Genomic DNA, 18,065 nt, shown 5'->3' with positions numbered 1-18,065 from the left:
CTGGAAAACACTTGGGAATCTAGCACTGAATGAATTCCAGTATTTTTTGTAAGGAACGGTCGTAGCATTTCAAGAATTGCTCTTAATGTAAAAAAAAAAAAAAAAAAAAAATGACCAAAAATCCACATTTCTGAAGTTTTCAGTCTGAACACTGTGTATGTGTGTGAGGATGTGAGAGAAAGTGTTTCTTTAAGCTCAATGTTAGCGTTTAGCTGTTACCGTAGCCACTTGCGGTTTGGTTGATGACATCACTCTGTCGGATGAACCCTCGTGGCCAGTCAGATGAATCATGTTTGTTTATTGTTGTTGTTGTTTATTTTTTTCTAAAGACTTATCTAATGTGGAACAGACCAATCACAGTTCACAACTGTGTCACGATAGGAACAATAAAGTTTTATCTCAACCTAAAATCTGTAAGTGTTTTGTGACAGGCTCAGTTGATTGAGTGGGGGGAGTCTTTGGCAGTCAGATGATTTTATTTAATTATTCAGTGATTCATGCTACAACTTCCTGTCAAAGTTTCAGAATAAATAAAAATTAACAAACTTTGTTTTGGAGCAGAGTGCGGCTTAGCTTAGCGCTGCCCCCTCCCATCATGCACTGGTCCATGTTAAAAATATTTCATATAATAACAATAAAGTCCCACCAGCTCCCACAATGCACCACAACTACTTTACATCAGCTGATACATTCAGGTATAAAAACAGTTTGTTTTAACAAAAAGTTTAAATAAAAATCAAAATAAAATCCCAACATTTTAAACAACCATTTCTAACCTTATTCTGAAAGGGCAAATATATTTTGAAGATTTCATGTTTTCACATACACGCTTTTTAATCCCAACTGTTTATTAATTAATTAACCAAGGCTAGAATAAATATGTAGACAACTGTAAACAAAAATGCTTTCAAAACATTAGCAGGGAATGTTATTTTGAAAGGCAATAGTAGGTGGGTTTATCGCAAAATTCTTTTTTTTTAAAAACGGTGTGGTTTACATTTAAATTTAAATGAAGGAAAACAGTTTTCTAGGCCATTCAAACAGGAAGTGATTTCATAATGGGGGCAAATGGATTTGTCCAATTAAAAGGCACAGGAACTTTGGCTTGTTTTGACCCCAGCCACCCACAACGCTTGTAACAATTTCACATAAAGTGCTTAAAATCTTTAAATAAGTGGAAAAAAACTCCAATATTAAAAGAAGTAAATTAAAAATGTAAAATGGGGAAAGTTGAACAGAAAATGAACTAAATGGCAGCGGTAGGCAGGTCTGAGGTCAGAAGGCAAACTGGGAATCGGCAGCTTCCTGTATTTTGTGGCTTTTTTCCCATTTAAAAAAATAATAATAATCGAATCCAAACAGAAAATGAAAAAAAATATTAAAATAAGGGAGTGAAATTAATAAAATTAATTCAGTAAAAGATGGGACATTTGAAGCTCAACCACTCACAACTCAGCTTAATATACACACATACACACACACACACACACATAAATACCCACGCACAAACACACAGAAAGCCTTACATGTTGTACAGTATAAATACATTCATGATTAAAAAACCCACCCAAAATGTTGACCACCAACAAAAATATTTTAAATGAAGTAGAAAAATTCTACTTTAAAAAAAAAACATAATCTAAAGACACACAAAACAATCCATCACCAAAACCTCCAAACACCACGTAAAAAACCAGAACCCAGCATAATAATTCAGAAAATAAGGCACAGAAGAAGATTTGAGATCGCAGCTTAACCCTAAAATAATAATTAAAAATAATAATCATTAACATAATTCCAGCCAATCAGACAGCAGTGTGCAGAGAGGCTGAAAATTCAAAAATAACAAGGCGGAAGTTTGTGAAGAACGAGAAAAATAAAAACCTGAAGTAAAAAGAAAAACGTTGGAATCTGAATTTTAAACATAAAAAAGGGTCAAATCATTTCATTTCATTTAAAAATAATATCTATAATAATTTACTTAATGCTCATTGGTAATTTTAAATAAAGATAAATTTAAAGTAAACCTTTGATAAAAGGCAGGTTTTTTTCCTTCTTTTTTTTTTTTTTTTTTTTTACTTCCTGATTTCGTTTCCTGCATCACATTAACAAACACAAACTGACGTCACCTCCATGATGGACTTCATTACCCACAATGCACTGCTACTCAGTCTGCTCCGGAATGTGCTCTGTAACCTCTGTAGCCATGGCCATGACCCTCGGTTGTGACATCATTTGCCACCATGATACGAGGCTTGCTGTAGGCACAGAAAGATATCCCCGTGGTCTGTCTGTCTGCGCCGCGGGCCAATCAGAAGCCCTGCGCTCTGAGCGGCCGCTCAGAGGTCAAAGGTCAGATGGTGGACTTGGAAAAGGACACCCGGAGGTGCTGGTTGTGGTCCAGCTGGTGGTCGTGAAGGGCGATCAGAGCCTCAATGGCTTCCTCCACCGAAGCCAGCTGCATCAGCGCCATCTTCCTATCCTTCCTGTGACATCAGAGGAAGTGACATCATCACCCACAACCCATCAGAAAGGAGGGAGAGGAAAGGAGTACATAAACACTTACAAAAAAAAAGTTTAAAGAATTTTTAATATTTTTTTTAACATTAGAAACTGAAGAGAAAACTGAACTTTTTAAACAGTTTATTTCATTATTTTTTTCTTTTTTCATTATTTCGTAAAGTAAACATTTCATACAGTAAACAATTATAGATTTAAATAATATTTTATAAAAATTTAAATTTAAAATTATTCAGTAACATCTGTATTTAAAAAATATGTTTTTTGTTTTCATTTAAATAGTATTTTTCTTTTTAAATAAATCATAATAATCTGCCTTTTTCTGATTGGTTAACAAGCACAAATCAGTGAACGGAGTTGCTTTGTTACTTACTGGAAAAACTTGAAAGCTTTTACTGCAAATCCATTCAAAGAAAATAAATCCTTCAACGCCTCCTCGCTCACTGAAGAGCTAGGAAACAAGGAAACAATGAAGGACAACGATATTTAAATGCATATCAGTCTCCAAGAGTCAAACACATCAAACAGGAAGCGAGGCGGTCTTACGGGATGTTGGAGAGGTGCAACGTTGCTGACGGAGGGAAGATGTTGTTGAAGTTTTTGGAGCCCGGCTTTTTGAAGCGGTGGAGGGCAGAGCCTGAGAAGTCCCGAGTCAGTGCTTGTTCTTCTTGCCCAGCCCCTCCGCGAGGCAGCTGCACCACCGGGTGTTTGGACAACGTCACCCGGATCACGTTACCATGGAGACGCTGCCCGTTCAGGTGACTCATCGCTGTCATTGAGGAACAAAGAGATAAACAAGAATTTGTCTTCTGCTCATCCATTACAGTATTAAAATCATTAAAAATACAATTCCGAACTTTTCATTCATTATAATTCAATTGACCACTGTACTCCCGTGCATTTAGTCATTATTCATGACAATATTTATTATTATCAGGGCTCTAGAGTGCGACCAATTTGGTCGCAAATGCGACCAAATTTCTCCATGGTGCGACTAATAAAAAATACTTGGTTGCACCGGTGCGACCAAGTAAAAAAAATACTTGGTCGCACCGGTGCAACCAAGTATTTTCTCGGAAAAAAAACGTTTCAGCAACCCTGAAAGTCTCCGTGTGTTCAACAACAGACACACATTATGCCCATGTCGTGTTCTAAACCAATCAGAGATACTCAGAGGCGGGGACCTCTGTGATTGGCCGTGGTCCAGATATTCCTGCAGACCTACTTGTGTTTACGTTTGAAAGTGCGGGCAGATAGAGAAGGGTGAGTAGCCCAGGTCAGAAGTGTATGAAGTTGGTATTGAGAAAATATGAAAAGAACAATTGATAACTTTTTCGTTAAGTTAAGGCCTGATCAGTCCAAAATTCTGAGCCAGCGCTCTGACACGGAGCCATCAACCTCTCCGTTTTTGTCAAACACTGGTCCGGAGACGGCATCAGAAAATGAGCCACATACGATCGACTCCCAGCCGGAGTCCACTGAAAGTAAAAGTGAGAAAATGTATAGATTTCGAATCGAGTGGCTTGACCAGTTTCCCTGGCTAAGATACAGCCAAGCTGACAATATGATGCACTGCATTTATTGTCGCGAGTGTGGAAAGACCATGGCCGGCAACACAGCATTTGTCACTGGTGCTAATACGTTTCGAATTGAAACGCTGAAAAAGCATACAGCATCGAGAAGACACATTATATGCCGCGATAAATGCTCTGCCAAAATGTCCCCGCTCCCCACTGCCTTTCAGCGGCAGGCAGGAGTAAACAGGTCATCGGAGGAGGCCGAGATGATCATTAAGTTTAACATCGCCTACAATATTGCAAAAGAAGAAGTTCCGTTTACTAAGTTCAAGTCAGAAATAACTCTTCACAGGAAAAATGGCTTGGACATAAACCCCACATACAGCAATGATGTTGCGTGCGCCCAGTTTATAGGCGTAATCGCTGACACACTGAAAAAAAAAGACGTCAGTGGAAATTGCGAACAGTACATACATGGCCTTCCTGATCGATGGAGACACAGACATCGCCACAAAAGAATGTGTCATTGTGTACGCTCGTATCTTGCAAAAAGGAAGACCAGCGAATATACTGATTGGACACATTGAGGTCCAGCATGCCCATGCCCAAGGTAAGCCATGTCATGTCACGTAGCCTATGTATATGATTAATAATATTACGTCGTGTTACTGAATTAACCATATCTAGCATGTTCTTATCATTGAAAATTAAACATAGCAATAATACATGAATATAGAAACTCAAACTGAAAAAGACTGCATTGTAAACTCTTGATCTGATAAGTAAATGGCATTTTTTTTTAAAATTTGTTTAGGAATTTATGCTGCCTCAAAGAAAGCATTTGCTGCTCTTGGGGACCAGTGCAGTAACTGGTTGGATAAAATCATTGCTATGGGGGCTGATGGAGCTGCTGTTAATTTGGGCAGCAAAGGGGGTGTCAAGTTAATCATTTTGAAAGGTTGTTAGTTAATCATTTACAAATAAAAAAAAAACGTGAACATGTAAAACTGCGGTGTTAAGTAATGCAGTTAAAAAATTTGGGTACGCCTAAATTTTGTGCTGGTGCGCCTAAATTTTATTTTTAGGCGCACCAGTGCAACCATGGCAAAAAGTTAGTCTAGAGCCCTGATTATGCTGAATTAATCATCATCACAGATTAATTCACTGAACTGGAATTAAAAACTAAAGTAGCTCTGACCTTCTGTATCATCGCTCACAGCGTCATTAAAAATGAAGAAAAAAAATGTTAAAATGAATTCATTTTGTTTTTTTTTAAATGAACTGAATTGTTTCAGACCGAGTTGAGCCTGCGTGGCGTCGCTCATCTGAACAAGAGCGTTTTCCTTCTTGTTGAAGAGGATTTTCACTCTCTGAACGTCTCCGTAAACACCTGAAAAAACATGAAACAAAACTGTCAATGAATCAGCACAGAAACACCTTTCAAACACGTTAAAGAAATAAAATCTGAGTTTTCCTACCGAACAGGATGAAGAGGCAGTGAGGCGTGACGTTCTGCAGAAGGTGAATAAAATTAGTTCAGTGGAAAATATATGTTTAAAGATTATAACTTGAAGTTTTTGACTAAGTATCGTTCCTTTCCAATTCCACCGAAAGCAAAAGAAAATCAATTTAAAAATTTAAATGCCATATATCTGTCCAATGACTTCTTCACAAGAAATTCAATATACAGGGTGGGCCATTTATATGGATACACCGTAATAACATGGGAATGGTTGGTGATATTAAAGTCCTGTTTGTGGCACATTAGTTTATGTGAGGGGGCAAACTCCTCAAGATGGGTGGTGACCATGGTGGCCATTTAGAAGTCGGCCATCTTGGATACAACTTTTGTTTTTTCAATAGGAAGAGGGCCATGTGACACATCAAACTTATTGGTAATGTCACAAGAAAAACAATGGTGTGCTTGGTTTCAACGTAACTTTATTCTTTCATGAGTTATTTACAAGTTTCTCTTCGTTCACAGCCATTGACATGTCGAAGAGGTTAACACGTGAGGAGCGGATCGAAATTGTTGATATCTGGTGAACGCAGTAACCGGGTCATTGCAGCAGATTTGAATGCAATACACCCTACGAGACCACCCATCTCCCATGCTACAGTTAGCAAACTGCTTGCTAAGTTTCGTGAAACTGGTTCAGTGTTGGATTTGCCAAAATGTGGACGCAAGAAAACTGTCACTAATGAAGAAACATCAGTGGCTGTCCTAGCTTCATTCAGCAAGAGCCCACAGTGTAGCACTTGCCGCATGTCACTGGAGAGTGGCATTAGTCGAACATCCCTTCGGCGGATATTAGCTACTCACAAATGGCACCCTTACAAACTCCAGCTACTGCAGCATCTCAACGAGGATGACCCAGATCGGCACACAGAATTTGCAGAATGGGCAAAACAAAAATTGGAACAGGACCCTCAGTTCATGCGGAAGATTTTGTTCAGTGATGAGGCAAACTTTTATGTGAATGGTGAAGTTAACAAACAAAACCACCGCTATTGGTCTGACACTAACCCACATTGGATGGGTCCCTCCAAGACTGTTGGAACAACAAAAGTGATGGTTTGGTGTGGTATATGGGGTACAACGATAGTGGGTCCATTCTTCATCAATGGAAACCTCAAGGCCACTGGATATTTGAAATTGCTACATGATGATGTGTTTCCCTCTTTATGCATTGAAGCTGGCACGTTCCCTGAGTTCTTCCAGCAAGATGGTGCACCACCACATTATGGGTGCCAGGTCCGAGCATTCCTAGATGAACAGTTTTCTGGAAAGTGGATTGGTCGTCGTGGGCCATTTGAATGGTCCCCAAGGTCTCCCGATCTGACCCCCTTAGACTTTTATCTTTGAGGTCATCTGAAGGCAACTGTCTATGGTGTGAAGATACGAGATGTGCAGCACCTGAAACTACCGATACTGGATGCCTGTGCTGGCATTTCTCCTGCAGTGTTGCTATCAGTGTGTGAAGAGTGGGAGAAGAGGGTTGCATTGACAATCCAACACAATAGGCAGCACATTGAACACATTTTATAAGTGGTCAGAAACTTGTAAATAACACATGAAAGAATAAAGTTACGTTGAAACCAAGCACACCATTGTTTTTCTTGTGACATTACCAATAGGTTTGATGAGTCACATGGCCCTCTTCCTATCCGATTGTTCAGTCTGACGTCACTAGCCGTGTCTGGGTCTAAACTCCGCTGCAGGTCCATATATCAAACGATCACTATGGCATTACTGAGAGTTGAAAAACTGTCTAAAGTCTTTCATCTTTAATAAAATGATCAGCGTTCTGCTCTACCAGGTGTAACAATTGAGTTTAACATCCAGGCATCCATGAAAACGGAATTTATGACATTTAACGGAGTTAGAAGTTAGCAGGGAGTTAGCTCGCTAGCTTCTATCTAAATACAATATAGCATGTCCTGACTGCGGGGTTTTGGAAACAAATTCAAACGTACAGCTCTGCTATCACTTCCAGCATAAATGAAGACAGAAAACTAAACAGCAGTGACGTTTGTAGGGTTACTGAAGTTTGGCTAGCTGGTATATAATGATGTGCTACGTGACCGCTAGCGACACAGCTATGTTAGCTTAATATAAACAAGCTAACCTTTTTTCCACTCGATAAAAGTTACCGTGAGTGTTCTCGGTGGTCAAGAACAAATGTAATCGCATGGAAGGATGCTGTAAAAGGACCAAACTTCAGCCAGGAGAACAACTGAGATAATCCATCCATAATATGAGGTTAGTCATTCATATACTGCTGCATGGGCTGGGCTGTAGTTACATGCTAAGGTTTTAAAAACTGAGCTTAAATAAATGATTAGCGGTAATAAAAGCCGAGGGAGGTCAACAGGGATCACTGACTGTTTTAGGAGCTTTTTAAGATCAAATAGAAGAAAATACATAACATTAAACATGTTAACAACACAAAAGCCATATTAAACGCAGACTACTTTAGACCCGGAAGTAGGATTCGTCGCGTCATCACTGAACAACCGGATAGAAAAAACAAAAGTTGTATCCAAGATGGCCGACTTCTAAATGGCCACCATGGTCACCACCCATCTTGAGGAGTTTGCCCCCTCACATATACTAATGTGCCACAAACAGGACTTTAATATCACCAACCATGTTATTACAGTGTATCCACATAAATGGCCCACCCTGTAGATACGAATGCATGCACTTTCTGCTAGGGCTGCTCAATTAATCGAATCTTAATCACGATTACGATCTGGGCTTTCAACGATCATTAAAAATGACTGAGCCGATTATTAGCCCCTCCCTAATTTATCCGCGACACCTTAAAGGCCGGTCCGTGAAAATATTGTCGGGCATAAACCGGTCCGTGGCGCAAAAAAGGTTGGAGACCGCTGATTAAGAGGACCCGAGGGAAGCTCGGAAAGCTAAGCAGAAGTTATTTGGAGAGTGACTGCCGTTGGTTGAAAAGAGAGTTTAAAAAAAAAAACTTCAGTGGTGTTGCACACTATTTTATATTATTTTTTTAAAGTCATTGTTAACCCTTTAAAGCCGGTCAGAGCAGTAAGCTCCGTTTTGCGTAACTATTGTTAAATCCCTGTAGAACCTGAACCGTGTAAGCTAGCGCAATAATTTGTTTTGCATATGAAACCGGAGGAGTTGTACTTACATCTTATGCCATCAGCTTGTCCTCGGTCACGGTTTCGTTCCACATATAGCTTTGCAAAAATTGCATAAAAAGCGCTTGCAGGAACAAAAACATAATATTCCAGAAACACGCTTTGCCGTTCCTGTCAGCTGTTCGTAACACTTCCCACAGTGAAATGATGCACATGCTGTTTTCTTTGCAAATTTGCATCATAGGATTGTTTTTTGTTTTTCCTGCAGTATATAAAAATTGCTGTATCTCCAAAATAAAACTATGAAGACACTCAAAATAAATTTCCTGTGGTGGGAAACTATTTTTTGCAACTTTATTGTATTTAAAGTTTTGAGGGATAAACCTCTTAAATTTCTCCAAGTAGAAATATATGTAAACAAAACAAAAGCGATTTTCAATTTTTTTTGTAGTTTATTGCACTTTTTTGCAATTTATGTAATTACTATGGACTTAATGCATACATATTATTAAAATATGGGCTATAACAGTTGTATTGATGTATAGCAACTTGAAATGCTCCCACAAATGGCACTACAGCATGTAAAAAAATAATATAAGCTCTGGTGGACTTGGTTCTATAGTAGGTCTTAAAGGGTTAAATAAATATCGTCAAATAATCGTGATCTCAATTTCAGTGAAAATAATCGTGATTATCATTTTTGCCATAATCGAGCAGCCCTACTTTCTGCAATACTGATATTAAGACTACAGAGCATCTTTTTTATTCATGTGAAAGTTCCAGATCTTTTGGGGATGATTTTCAGTACTGGCTAACCTCCATAAATATTGACTGCCCTTCTCTAACCTTTCAAGTATTAGATTCTAGTTGCAAAATTTTTCATTCACAAAGGTCGCTTATTGAAAATTACTCCGATTTTTGCTGGATTTAAAAATGAAGTGCTGCTGTGGAAGGCTTCATTAGACAAGTGTAACTTAAATAAAGCTCACACCTTACTTGATTGTATGTGCGTACTTTTGTTTTTTACTTTTATATGATAGATCACCTTACTGTACTTGTATGCTGCTTTATGGTATTTCTGACCTATACTGTTCTTTTGTTCTTTATTCGATGGCTGCTTTGTTCTTAACCACTTGTACTTGTATGTAACTTTTTGTTGTCATGTAAAATGAGTGCTGTAATTGTTATTTTGTTCAAAAACAAAAAACAAGTTAGCTCAGTGAGCTGTGCTCTGATTGGATAGTGGTCGTGTCCAAATTCATGGGCTGCATCCTCCTGAGGCCGCATTTGTAGACCGATTACGTCACAGCGACGCGCCGAAGGCTGTCCAAATTCGTAGACTCATCCGAATGTAGCCGACAAATGCGTCCTCCTTTTCCCCGAATTTTAAGGATGGGTCGGGTGTGTCCTTCGTGGCCCACCATATCCCAGAATTCATAGCGCGGCCCAGCCAAACTCCAGTTTCCAACAATGGCGGCCGCTACTAAGTTTTAAAATTACTCATACTAATCTTTCTGGGTCACAAAATAAACTTTTAACATATTTTCAGGCGAGGAAGTAGTTGTGTAAACATCAAATATCTGCTCGGTTTATCAAGATATCGCATATTTGCAAAAGTGCTTCGAGGTTTTCGGAGGCGTCTGCTACCCACCAGCTCGATAGCTAGCCGGGAGCTCGAGGGTCACTGAAGCCGCCGAGAAGGGCACAACTCCCGGCACATCATTTTCAGATCACCGCGGACTTTCGCTGCTCGGGTTAAACGTAATATATAAGTCACTTAGACAACCTAAAAATGTTATTGTTGGGCTTTTTTCAGTGTTTTGTTTGTTCGTGAGTAAATCGGTTTGGCTGAGATTAAAGTTATTAGATAAGATTAGATAAAATAAAACTTTATTAATCCCCCGGGTGGGTTCCTCCTTGGTTTTTACACAGCTGACTAAACGTCAAACAGAAACCTGATTAAACATAAGTATGAGACAGTCGAGAATTTACGCCAGTGTCCCGTTATATTTTAGATAGCAAGGAGCAGACGGCTGAGTTTATTAAACTCCACCGAGACAGCGGTGACGCTAATCAGAAGGCTAGACCGTCCAATTTCACGGCCGTTTACTTCCGGCCTACCCGAACTTCTGAGGACCCGGCCCACGTAGACCGCGAAGGCCGGTGTCCTCAGGAGGATGCAGCCCATGAATTTGGACACGACCAGTGACTGTGTGAGCTAGCATGTGTGACCTCTGACCTCTGGGTTCAGGTTCGACACCAGCAGCACCGAATGGACAGCAGGAGGCGCCATCTGCAGCGAGACGCGAGGATGAGACACTAGCGAGCCGGGGACGGGCGCCATGGACAGACCTGAGGACGGAAAACACCAAAACTTTATTTCAGTGGTTTCCATATTCACGCTCAGCGCATCCAGCAGCCGGATTATTAAACATGGACTCATCTTAAAACATGTAAATGTCAATGGTCAAAGGTGATGTTCATGTGCAACTCACCTGTGTGTTGGTGGAAAGTGGGTGGGAATGCCGCTGCTCCATACGGAGGCAAAGCTACACCTGAAACACACATACAGGTTAGCTCACTAGCCCCGCCCCCATACAATGACTCTGAGGTCTGCATAGAGTTATAGAAATGACAGCTGCTGGTCAGTCGAGGTGTGTGCGCTTATTGAGTTGTAATGAATTTGTACAACTGAAACACCAGCGTACTTGATGATGTCACAGGTCCAGAGTTCTTTCGGCCGTCCCCTCTTAATTTAACTGTGACTAATATGTTATGAAGCTTAACTTTAATCTCAGCCAACTCGATTTACTCAGGAACAAATAAAACACTGAAAAAAGCCAAACATTAACATTTCAAAGTTATCTAAGAGACCTATATATCATGTTTAACCTGAGTAGTAAAAGACCGCGGGGGGGGGGTTGAAAATGATGTGCCGGGAATCCGCTGTTCTCGCCGGCTCTAGTGATCCTCGACCTCCCAGTCTGCTATGGAGCTGGTGGGTAACAGACGTCTCTGAAGACGTCGGAGGCATCAGGGAATATTTACGGCTTGACTTATCACGAGTACACGAGAACACAAGTATGCAAAAGTATGCATATTGAGACAGGCCCTTACTCTTACCGAAGGTGGCGGCGGGCTCTAGCTCTCCGCTTGGCAGGTCGGCTCTGGTGAAATCCCGACTCTTGTCGTTGTTGTACTTCACGTTGAGCACGCTCAGTTTGGAGAAGTCGATCCTCAGCGTGCAGCAGCCGTTATAGATGTTCTGACCGTCTAGAGTCTGACAGACAGAAGGACACATACTGTGATCTGACTGGACCCGCACCAGTTCAGACCTAGAACTGGATTTCTAAGTGTGTGTGTGTGTGTGTGTGTGTGTGTGTGTGTGTGTGTGTGTGTGTGAGAGAGAGAGAGAGAGTGAGAATGTGTGTGTAGGTGTATGACTCACAGCCTTGGCGTGCTGAGCATGCACGGTGTCGCTGAACTGCAGGAGAGCCTGAAACTGGTTGTTTCTGGTGAACGTGATGATCTTCAGCACGGAGCCAAACTTACTAAAGATCTGTGGAAAAATTTTATTAATACCACCAAGAACTGTTAGAAAGGACATGATAATAAAAACTTCAATAATAATAACAATAATAACACTGATGATATCTGCAGTCCTGACCTGCTGGAGGACCTCCAGAGTCACAGGGTAAAATAAATTCTCCACAATGATTCTCAGGACGGGACTCTGACCTGGAGCTATGCCCCGGCCCTCCCCACCTGAAGCCATGTTCCCAGAGTGCACTGCTCCTGCATTCATGGCCTGCAGCGTTGCCTGAGCCCTCTGTCAGCAAACAAACATATTATTGATTGTTTAAAGGACCATCTCGCTGCTTTTTGTAAACAGATGACAGATCAAACTTCAAACAAATAAACAGACACCATGGGTGGGGCCTGAGCTGCTGCTCCTCACCTGATTGGTCATATTGTCAGTCTTGAGCTCGCGATGGGTGGAGTACTGAATGTAGACTGGCTGACTCCTGATGGAGGGAGTGGCTGAGGTGTAGTAGTTCACCATGGTAACAGCGGCTTCTTCTGACGCCATTTCTAAAAACGCCTGAAAAGAAAAAAAAACGATTACTTAAAAATTTCATGTGTTCCTCTCTGTGTGAGTCTGTCACGGTGGGACATCTTTTCTAAGCTAACATTAGCTAGAGCTGCTCTCTGTAGAAAATTTGTCCATTCACACAGAAGGGAAAAAAAGATTTGCTTGGATCATGTGACAGGTGTAAACAAAATAAAGCAGTGAGGGAGCAGTACAAAAGCCTTTCATTACTTTAATCCACGCTGAGATCAGACCACAAAGGAGACTGAAGAGAACACAAAGCCTCAGCCATCATGTGTTTGACTTTCACTACCTCACAAATTACACAACACAGTGAACCACACTGCTGTGCAGAAGTCTTGAACCGCCCCTTATTTCTGACCAGTTTTGGAAGACTGTTTTTTGTTTGTAAACCCGCTCTCTGTGAGCCATTCAAGAATGAAAATGCTCCAAACACAAAGAGTAACAAGTGTCTATGCACAACAGAAAACTTAGTGAGGAACCAGCTTTAAATAATTTTAGACTCTTTGTTACTCGCCTGTTACAGCCTGTCATAAAAACACACCACTCAGTGGAAGAGTGGCTTAGACCCTGCCTAACATTCACATACACTTGTTGCACTCTGATGGATGTATCGTGGGTAATTTAGGGTTCAGTATCTGTCCCCCCGATACTTCCACATGCCTCAGAGCAGCTGCAGGTGGAACCATTTATCTCTGCACACGTTTCACTGAACCAATTTCCCATCGTTCCATCAAAATACAAAGAAATGAGGGCTGACTTGAAACTTTTGCACAACACCATATTACAACACAAGCTGAAATAAGAGTTCAGCTCTGGTGCCATGACTCACACCTGAAACATGTCATTACTTGTTTCCATGAACATGTCACTGTTAGTGACAGCCCCATGAGACGATTATTAAAATAACTTGTAGTGTCCAATGCATCAATGAAGGATTATTTCTCTCTGGATGAGAGGTCAGCTGTAAGAACCTGAGAGGGCACTAAAGCAATGAGAAGCCATTAAAAAAAGACAATCTGAGTCACATGCGGCGTGATGACATAGACAAGATAAAAAACAAATAAACAGTGTGCTGGTTGGCTCAGCTGGAGCTCTGCATATACAGGGTACAATCATATTAACTGTTTTTACTAAGAAACAAAACTGACATGCCCATTTTCCCACTAAATTTGAATTCAACGAAGAGGTGTTGTGGGCGGGAATTCATTTTGCTCCGTCTCTCCGCTCCTTCACTCTGATGTCCAGAGGCCTGCGCTACAAAGCAGGATTTGGTCTTATCCATGTGACTTCAGGTTTAACTCTTTTTTCTGTTTTTCAAAGGTGGTTCACTTTTTACTGGGATATATCGCTATGGTTACTTATGCTGCAAACAGGCTATGTTCCAGATTACACATCAACAGGTGTGAAACTCCCACCTACTGACTAATCAATTCTCTGGAAAACAGCATCGCCACTCCTGGCAGAGCCCTCAGACTGCTGCGCAGAGTCTCTCTCGCGGAGAGGGTTGGACCAAGTGACCCTGAATCCTCCCTTAGTTATGATGCAGTAGGTGTAGGCTGCTGGGGGATTCCCATTATGCACTGAGTGTTTCTTCTTCACTCACTATGTGTTAATAAACCTCTCTGAAATTAATCATTAGTTATTATTAATCTCTGGCTCCCCTCCACAGCATGTCTTTGTCCTGTCAAACCGGTCGCTGCACATGGCCACCCCTGCCTGAACCTGTTTCTACTGGAGGTTTCTACCTGTTAAAAGGGAGCTTTTCCTTCCCACTGTCGCTTAGGTGCTTGTTCATAGGGGTTGCTTAATTGTTGGGGTTTTCTCCGCAGTATTGTAGAGTTTTTATTTTACAATATGCGAGGTGTGAGGTGACTGTTTGGTGCTGTACAAATAAAACTGAACTAAACTGAATGTCTCTGTGCTTCCCCAGTGAGCATCAGTATAAACATAGATTGTTAGATGCAGCTTTACTTCTTTTCTTTTTTTTTTACCTGTTTAATGCAAACAAGTTACAACAACGTTATTATAGTATTAAATGGACTAAATCTGAAGTTGATTCAGTTGAATGAAATAGTCTAAAATCTGTGATGATTTTATCAGTGAGAGCTGCTCCACAGTTTGCAAAGCGTCTTATTTTCCTAGACATCAAAAGTGCCTGGCACGTGTTCATCTGTCTGCCCTTCTATTCCTCCTAAGCAGTTACATTTTGTCAGATTTATGAGAAACAGTGCCATTTCCAAAAGCCTTCCATCTTCTAAACAGATACCTTCCAAACTCGTCCCGCCTTTGTACACAACTTATTTGTTCTGATTGGATGTCATCTTGTTTTTATTATTTGACAAAAGTCTCGATACATTTTATCATCATTTTCATGTTTCTGCACAAGCTTTTATTTAGATATTGCCTTGTTTTCGTCAGAAAAAAACATTGCAGTCGCACATTCACACAGTCACATTTTAACTGGCGTTCTTTCCAGGCTTTAAATAGGCTAAGCTGTTGTCCAGTCTAACTGACCGAAGCATTTAAAGCACTCACGCCTTCATAAAGCGCTGGTCCTCCACCACTACTTTCGTTAAGCAGGCATCTGTATACTGTGTTCAATCTTGTTAGATTTTTCTCATATTACAGCTTTATCTCCCTTTGCAGCTTTGTGTGACTGCTTATCCTGATTGCAGATGTTAGGGTAAGTGAATCCAGACGAAGGAAAGATAGGTGGGTACAACTCGCGTTGGGGGTGAGGGAAGGGAGACAGGATAGTGAGGGTCTATTGTAGGGTCTTTACCTTACGACATGTTGTGATTTGGTGCTGTATAAATAAAACTGAACTGAAGTGAATAACAAAGTGCCTTCTTGTGGCTAACTAAAGAGCTATATAATGACACACAGTGATTACTCACTCAGTACAACCTCACAAACCCCCACACAGCTACCAAATGTGTTAGTAATAAATTTGGATGCAAGATGACGTCGCAAGCAGTCGCAGCCGAACGCCGCTCTCAACAATTTAGTGGATTTCTTTTTATTTTGTGTATTTTTATTTCACTTTTCCTCCAATTAACAAGAGCACATGTGCTGTACAGTAAAACTGAATTGCTCAGGGTTCTAAACCACATAAACCTGCACACTTTCACCAGCAATGACTTAATAATAATAAAGAACAGGTTAAGAGGAATTCAGACAGTTGTGTACTGCGCACCTTGCTGGCATCGTTAGCGCTCACCTGATTCTTTGTCTTCAGTGTGATCAGCTGACTAACTCGACCAAAGGGAAGCGCCAGAGAAAGCACTTCCTGTTCAGAGACGTCAGGGGGAAGCTGACGCAGGTGAAGGACCCGAGATGGGACGCACTGAGCACGCTCTGAAACACACAGTCTATCAGTGCCATCCACTGCAGATAGACAGAAACAGACAGGTAAATTATGATGGAAAGGGTTCAGGTGGGAGGAGCTTCCCTTTCATAGACTTTCATAGACTCACCTGTGGACAGGTGAGAGGAGCTCATGTTCTCAGAGCTGCTGACAGACGAGCTGAACTCTGACTCCTGGAAACAAACACAATAATCAGTTATTGAAATGTCAAAGTTATATCACATTTCATCAATTTATTAATGAATTTATCAAATCAGCAGCACATGAACCTCCATATTTAAAATCCTGTCTTCTTTTGCAATTTTTTTTTGAGACGTGATTGATCTTTAAAGCCTGTTTCCTGAGACAGACTGCAGGAGATGATTGATGACTTCTTCATTTTCAGCTCTGAGCTTCTGTTTAACTTTACCGCTAACATTTTAACCATTAACCTTCTCCCGGGATCAGTTAAAGAAGCTTCGGGCTCTGCTGGTGACATTTTAGAACCCCAAAGTCGAACTAATTAACAGAAAATGAAAGTAATTCCTCTCTGTTTGTACACAGACAGAGAGGCTCTTTGCGTGAACACGCACATATCGCGAGATTTCAGGTAATAAAACACCGCGGCTGTCGCTACTGTTGCCCCGTGACACTTTCACGCCGAGCCGAACAGAACAGAGCAGAGTTGCACAGCACAGCGCACGAGCAACTAAACAGCGCGCGAGGAGCAGGAAAACGGGGCTCTGGGAGAGCATTTCAGTAAACACCAACAACAAACAGGCAGGGAGGGGCGCATCTGAGGCTCGCGCAGGTGCGGTTCAGTCACCAAGGAAACGAAGGGAGGAAGGAAGGTAAAAGTGCGGTGGGAACGGTTCCGAGAAGGTTCGGGACGGTTTCCCGTTCTCACCCGTCCATGGTCCGTGCTGAGGAAGAGGAGGAAGCGCAGCAGAGAAGGAGTTGTTTTGGTCCGCGAGCCTTCGCAGCCAGGCAGCCACCAAGGAGAACAACGAGCTCACTTCCCGTTTGGTGACGTCACGACAGAACATGGCGTCTGGAGGACACACCTCAGATAAAAAGAAATACAATAATTATAAAAAATAATTATAGTAACAATTAAAAGACTTAAGAATAAGTCAAATATATTCATTGTATTTAAAACAATATCAAATACATGTACAATTAAAAATACTATTACAAACAGATAAATGTAAAAAGATTTTACAAAATGACATTTAAAAGAAAATGCATGTTTTGTATGTAAAATTAACATAAATTAAAATGAAAAATAATTCCTGAAATATGGAATAAAATAAAAAGTACTTAGTTTTTTTTTTTTTTTCAAAGCAAGATAAATAAAATCAATTTAAAATTGCTTATCAATTATAACTCCATTAAACACATTAAATAAATTTAATTTCTGCCTTAAATTCAAAATATGGTATAAATTTAAATAAATACTAATAAAAATTGCTTCAAGTAAAATAAAAATGTAATTTATAATAAAATACATGTTGAAATGTATTAGGCCTTCATTCATGTAAAATAATATGTGTTTGAAAAAATCTGAAATTCTACATTTGAAAACAATCGCAAAAATTATTGCAATGCAATTCTACCAGTTTTGGCAGCTTTTATGAAAATAGAACAAAAAAAGCTCTACTCCTTTTATTTAAAAAAAAACAAACAAAAAAAAAAAGAAGCACTTTTTTCACACTTTTTGTTGAACTCCTGAGTGTTCTTGTTTGGGTGCCTAATATTTAAAGGGGAGAGCAGTGTTGTACTATTTTAGACTGTCATATTTGGTTTCCCTGCCATGGCTGTTCCACATTGGACTACCACCTCTAGTATTAGTATATTTTGGAGAAATTAATCGGACTGTTGTCTGAAGTGTAATCCTTTTTCTTTTTTCTTAACTTTATCTGACTGAAGACAGACCAGCTGTAGCCAC

General features: G+C 40.4%; 1 protein-coding gene across 3 annotated transcripts; it reads right to left on the bottom strand.

Moving 5' to 3' along the window:
- Nucleotides 1-2,056: 2,056 nt before the first annotated feature.
- Nucleotides 2,057-17,182, bottom strand: LOC113026161 (polypyrimidine tract-binding protein 3-like). 3 transcript variants are annotated; one of them, XM_026174623.1, is made up of 14 exons: nt 17,025-17,182; nt 16,248-16,311; nt 15,992-16,158; nt 12,616-12,759; nt 12,325-12,486; nt 12,106-12,216; nt 11,781-11,937; nt 11,153-11,212; nt 10,897-11,009; nt 5,516-5,549; nt 5,236-5,427; nt 3,067-3,289; nt 2,894-2,971; nt 2,057-2,486 (listed from the first exon to the last, which is right to left on the bottom strand). In XM_026174623.1, the coding sequence occupies exons 2-14, from the start codon at nt 16,270-16,272 to the stop codon at nt 2,354-2,356; spliced, it is 1,599 nt and encodes a 532-aa protein (XP_026030408.1). In that variant the 5' UTR covers nt 16,273-16,311; nt 17,025-17,182; the 3' UTR covers nt 2,057-2,353. The 3 variants fall into 3 exon arrangements, with proteins under 3 accessions (XP_026030408.1, XP_026030410.1, XP_026030409.1); XM_026174625.1 differs by having other exon boundaries at nt 5,335-5,427; XM_026174624.1 differs by having other exon boundaries at nt 15,992-16,128.
- Between the last annotated feature and the right edge of the window lie 883 nt (nt 17,183-18,065).

This window comes from Astatotilapia calliptera, chromosome 7, assembly GCF_900246225.1.
Source record: "Astatotilapia calliptera chromosome 7, fAstCal1.2, whole genome shotgun sequence".
Taxonomy (NCBI): Eukaryota; Metazoa; Chordata; class Actinopteri; order Cichliformes; family Cichlidae; genus Astatotilapia; species Astatotilapia calliptera.
The sequence above is the reverse complement of the archived record's forward strand: the minus strand, read 5'-3'. Positions and strand labels throughout refer to the sequence as shown.

Coding starts and splice junctions, on each gene's coding strand:
- LOC113026161 (XM_026174623.1), bottom strand. CDS start 16,272: ATGAGCTCCTCTCACCTGTCCACAG. Junction 12,760..15,991: donor CACTGAAGACAAAGAATCAG/GTGAGCGCTAAC, acceptor TTTTCTTTTCAG/GCGTTTTTAGAAATGGCGTC. Junction 3,290..5,235: donor TGTGAGCGATGATACAGAAG/GTCAGAGCTACT, acceptor CCTCAATGACAG/CGATGAGTCACCTGAACGGG.